The 5,000-nt window shown below is 48.5% G+C and overlaps 2 protein-coding genes across 2 annotated transcripts in view; one reads left to right on the plus strand and one right to left on the minus strand.

Moving 5' to 3' along the window:
* The window catches only part of EAH_00046070 (Vacuolar protein sorting-associating protein 4A, related), a gene marked incomplete at both ends in the record, with an annotated part of 7,916 nt that extends 4,690 nt beyond the window's left edge, over positions 1–3,226 (minus strand). The window contains 2 exons of the mRNA XM_013391547.1: positions 1,790–2,443; positions 2,879–3,226. Coding sequence (XP_013247001.1) covers positions 1,790–2,443; positions 2,879–3,226 — 1,002 coding nt within the window. The remainder of the gene's footprint in view (positions 1–1,789; positions 2,444–2,878) is intronic.
* Positions 3,227–3,809: 583 nt separating this feature from the next.
* Positions 3,810–5,000, plus strand: part of EAH_00046080 (NADPH-dependent oxidoreductase, putative) — a gene marked incomplete at both ends in the record, with an annotated part of 6,544 nt that continues 5,353 nt past the window's right edge. The window contains 2 exons of the mRNA XM_013391548.1: positions 3,810–4,147; positions 4,574–5,000. The exon at positions 4,574–5,000 is cut by the window's right edge and continues 991 nt beyond it. Coding sequence (XP_013247002.1) covers positions 3,810–4,147; positions 4,574–5,000 — 765 coding nt within the window. The remainder of the gene's footprint in view (positions 4,148–4,573) is intronic.

Consider the following 5,000-nt stretch of genomic DNA (forward strand, 5'->3'; position numbering starts at 1 on the left):
CCGCCTGCAGCTTCTTTTGAGCTGTCGTTCTTGTGGAAGTATACTAAACCCTAAACCCTAAACCCTAAACCCTAGGATCTGAACCTTCCATAGTATTATAAACGCTCTATAACTTTGACCCTTAAACCCAGTCTCAGCAAAGAATTGTTAGAAATGCATGCATTTAGTTCTTTTGTTTAGATCCCTTGAACGAAAACCCTAAACGCTAAACCCTAAACCCTAAACCCTCGGGGGGTGTTAATGGGGCCACTGGTGGGGCCCCCCTGTAGAGCTGAGCGGCTGCTGGGGCTGCGTAAAAAGATAATTAAAAAGACAGAAGAAGATTTGTTTTAATGTTTAAAACGATAAAACTTGAAGAATAACTATTATCCGCTAAAAACCCTAAGCCCTAAACCCTAAACCCTGTCGCTCTTGTCGTCTGTATCTGCAGAAGTCTGAATGTTTGTCGTGATGGAATACAAACACTGAATAAAGAACTGCAGTAAATTTGTTTACCTTTTGTTTATTTATTGAAACACAAACAATAAATCTTTAAACAAATAAATAAATAAATAAATAATAATAATCTTCTTTTTTAAATTGTTTTCTTACTGTTTATTATTTCTGTGAGGGTTTCTTCTGTCTGTCTTATTTTGCCTGCTGCAGAATTCTCCGTGCATGAAGAACGGAGGGGGTTTCTGGGAGTGCATGCGGAATGAAGATTGGCGCGAAGTGACGGTGGAGTGTTTGGCTCTGAAGAAGACGTACGCCCAGTGCAGAAGAAACCTCCTCAACCCTTCTCTTAAAATGAGAGGAAATATGTTGCACAGATAGAAGTAAAGAGCCGTGTGAATATAATAAACAGATTTTTAATTCAATATATTTTCTTCTAGCGAAGAAATTGATTATATTTTCATGTTTCTGTACTCCAGTGCCGGCGGAAACGCGACCCGAAACGCTGCGAGAAATGGGAGGTAAATAACCACTTAAGGAGTCTTCTTGAGTGGAAGAGGGAAAACAAAGGCATTCTCTCTGCATTTCACTGATACAAAACCCGAAAAGAAAATTAATGAGGCGCTAATCGTGCAGCTTTCCACCGTCAGTTGTTCGGGTGTATCTGCACCTCTTGCAGAAACCAGCCTACCACCATTCGCATTTCATGAAAATTTGATGTTCAAATCTATTTTTCTCTGAATATCAATCGTTAACAAAAAGTAATATAATCTCTTATAGTAGTTAACTGTGAATTTTTAATAAAAATTTTTCGCATTTCGGTTTCCCCCGTTTGCGCCTCCGGCGCTTTCCCGGCTTACAAAAAAAGCCAAAGTTGAATTTTTTGCATTTCAATGCAACTTAATTCAACCTTTTTACACTTAATGCAATTTACTTCTGTTGTATTGCATCTTATTGACTTTTTTATATTTATTTATACGGAACTAAATACACCTTTATAACGGCATTTTCCCAATGTATTGAGTGCAGCTCACTTCAACTTTGCTGTATAATTCAATTCAACTTTACCCCATATTTCAACGGCTTTGCTTGATTAAAGTGCAAATCTGTCTGGCTTTGTTGCATATCATTGCCCCGTAGACGAAGCATACAGCCACCCACAACCGCTGGGGCCTCTCTGTGTAGAAACATAAAAAGATACAAATAAAAGACAGCTGCTGCATCTGTACATAAATAGGAGGAGAGGGCGCGAGGCGAATATGGGGTGTACGTACACCGAGGCGTTTCTCCCAGCAACTAAAGAAACTTTGTATTTAATGCTCTCAAAAAATTAAGCTTTATCTCTTTATTCTTGCACCTTTGTCATGCTTATTAGCTGCAAGATGGCTTTGCTGGCTCTGCCCCCCGAGTGGAACTGCACGTCTTCTGCAGCTTTTTCAATATCAGGCTGCAGCATAAAACCTGCATGCTCTCTCTTATCTATCCGCAGCAGCACCGGTGTTTGAGCTGGCGGCCCAAGGGGCCCCTGCGTAACGTAGTGGGGGCCCCGCAGAGCAGCAGAGTCTCCTGCAGCAGCAGCTTCAGGTGATAAAACACCAGCAGGAAGCTGCAGCAGAAAGAAGAAAGAAGCTGCACGCTTGTCGTATAAGGGGGGCAGAGGCAGCAGCACATCAGCAGCACCACGCAGATCAACCCCAGTCTCCTCCAGTAGCTCTCTCACAGCAGCAACACGTGCCCACTCCTGCAGCAGCAGCTGCTGCTGCAGCAAGTGCTCCCGCTGCAACTCTGGCTGCTGCTCCTGCTGCTGCTGCACCCGGTTTTCTATGGCAGCAGCAACAGCCTGCTGCATCTGCTGCAGGTCGATAATGCGTCCGCAAAATTTTATGTTTGTTGCTGCTTCTTCTTTTATCTCACTCCCTGTCTCTCTTTGCTGCTGATCTGCATGCAGCGCTATGCTCTGCTGTCTCTGTTGCTGCTGCTGCTGCTGCTGCTGCTGCTGCTGCTTGCGTCGCTGAGAAGCAACAGGAAAATCTCCCCAGTCTGCATGCCCCCCAGGTAGTTGAAAGTACCCTTTCATCTCTCCTTGGGGTGTACGTACAGCTTGTTTTGTTTTTTCTTTGTCTTTAAACATTAACAATAAGCCTCCACCAACTATCTCACATAAAATAAAACCCCTCAGGTTCCGCATGCGGCCTTTTGCTTCTCCGCGTAGAGCAGCAGCAGCTTCTTCCTGCAGCAAAGCAGCAGGAAGCGGGGACAGGGGGATCGAAGCAGCAGCAGCAGCAGCTGCTGCTGCTGTTGCTGCTGCTCTCTCCTCTGGAGGAGGGTTAAACTGCCCCCAAGTCTCTTGTAAGAACATTGCAAGCGGTAGCAGCAGACAAAATGCTGTTGATAGAGCTATACACCAGCTGCCGTGTTTGTTGCTGCAGCGGTGAATGCTGCGGACCGTGCTGCAGATTCTGCTGCTGCTGCACCTGTTGTTGTTGTTGCTGCTGCTGCTGCTGCAGTTATGCGTCTCTAACAGTGGCTCCCGCATCTGCAACACCTCGTGCTGCTGGCTGCGTGTCAGGGTAAGAAGTTTGCTGCTGCTGCTGCTGCAGCATCTGCGGCTGCTTCTGCTGCGGCTCCCGCCTCTGTCAATAACTTGGCTTCTGCTGCTGCTTCTGCTGCTGCTGCTGCTGCTGCTGTGCTCCAGTTGCTGCTGCTGCTGCTGCTGCTGATGCTGTTGGTGTTGTTGGTGCTGTTGCTGCTGCTGCTGTTCTCCCCTTACAGACTGTGTACGGTGTGCAGCCATTAGATGCGAGACATAGCGAGCATACGAAGTGTCTGATGAGTATTTGAATTAATATTTTAAATAGAAGATAAAAAAGAAATAAGTTGAACAAAAGAAGAAAAAGTTTGAGGTAGAGGCGCTGCATGCGAGTGTAGCAGCACAAGAGCGCAGTTCGTTAGATAATTTTGTGGGTTGTGTTCGTTTATGTCTGTTGTTTATATTAATATTAATATTAATATTATTTAATTCTTTATTTCTTTTTATTATATTATTATGTTTTGCTGCTCTTCTTCACCCGCCCAAGCCTTCCTTTTGAGCTAATTAAGCAGCGCCTATAGCTTGCAATCTTAGGGCTGCTAAATGTCTTGTTCTGCTCTTTGTTAGGGTTTAGGGTTTAGGGTTTAGGGTTTTGTATGGGAGTTTGCTGAAAGACCGAGGAGCTGCAGGCTGCACTGGGCCTCTCCTTAGCGGTGTAGGGGTTGTCAGGGTTTAGGGTTTAGGGTTTAGGGTTTGTGTTGCGTATGGTGTCTGTGGCGGTTTCTGACGGGTGGGTGAGGGTTTAGGGTTTAGGGTTTAGGGTTTAGAGGTCCTAAGGGGCAGCGCCATGCGCCTTTTCGCCCTATCTGCTGCCTCCCCGGAGCCGCAGCAGCTGCAGCAGCTCGTCAGCAGCTGGACACGTTGCGAGCGTCTGTGTGCTGCTGCTGTTGCAGAGCGCATGCAGAAGGATTCAGGTGTTGTAGCAGCAGCAGAGGCAGCAGCAGCTGCTGCAGAAGCAGGAGCAGCAGCACAAGGAGCAGCCGCCCTGCAGCAGCTGCAGCACCAGCAGCAACTTCTCAACGCTGCTCAAGCTAGAGCAGCAGCAGCTGCAACGAAAACAAATCTGCTGCAGAAGCAGTGCGCAGACATATGCCTGCAGCAGCTGGCGCATCTGCTGCCTGAAGCGTAAGCAGCAGCAGCAGCAGCAGCAGCAGCAGCAGCAGCGGCAGCAACGGAACCGCAACAGCAACAATAGCAATAACAACAGCAGCAGAAACAACAGCAGCAGCAGCTTTAGCATCAGCAACAGTAGCAGATCCAGCAGCATCAGCAACACCAACAGCAGCAGCAGCAACAGCAACATCAACAGCAGCAGCGGCAGCAGCATTAGCAGCAGCATCATCATCATCAGCATCAGCAGCATCAACAGCATCAGCATCATCGTCAGCAGCAGCAGTATCTGCATCAGCAGTAGGAGCAGCAGCATTACCAGCAGCAGCAGCATCAGCAGCAGCAGCAGCAGCAGCATTTGAGAATGCCTCGAGGGAGGAAGGGTCGACGCACAATAGCTGTCTGTGTGCCGTCTGCTGCTGCTGCTGCTGGGGGGCAGAGGTGTACTGCAGCAGAAGCAGCAACAGCATTATCTTGGCTTGGTGCTTCAGATGCTGAGAAGCAAGCAGCAGCAACAGCAGCAGCAGCAGCAGCAGCAGCAGCAACAGCAGCGGGCATCCTTCCCCTCGGAGCGCGGGGGGGGCGCCAGGGCCGCTTCTCCCCGCAGTCAAGAAGCAGCAGAAGTGCAGCAGCAGCAGCAGCAGCAGCAGCAGAAGAGGAAGATGCTGCTCCCTCCCCTGCGCGTACTGTTGATGATGAAGAAACATTAGCAGCAGCAACGAGAGCTGCTGCTGCTGCAAGTGAAGCAGCAGCAGCAGCAGCAGCAGCAGCAAACAGTGCAGCAGCAGCAGCAGCAGCAGGGCCGGGCGGATCGCCCCAAAGCCGCAGCAGCAGACAACTACGGCGCGAGTATGTTGCTGCTGCTGCT

The sequence above is a fragment of the Eimeria acervulina genome, genomic scaffold (assembly GCF_000499425.1).
Source record: "Eimeria acervulina Houghton genomic scaffold, Eah_scaff673, whole genome shotgun sequence".
In the NCBI taxonomy this organism is placed as follows: domain Eukaryota; phylum Apicomplexa; class Conoidasida; order Eucoccidiorida; family Eimeriidae; genus Eimeria; species Eimeria acervulina.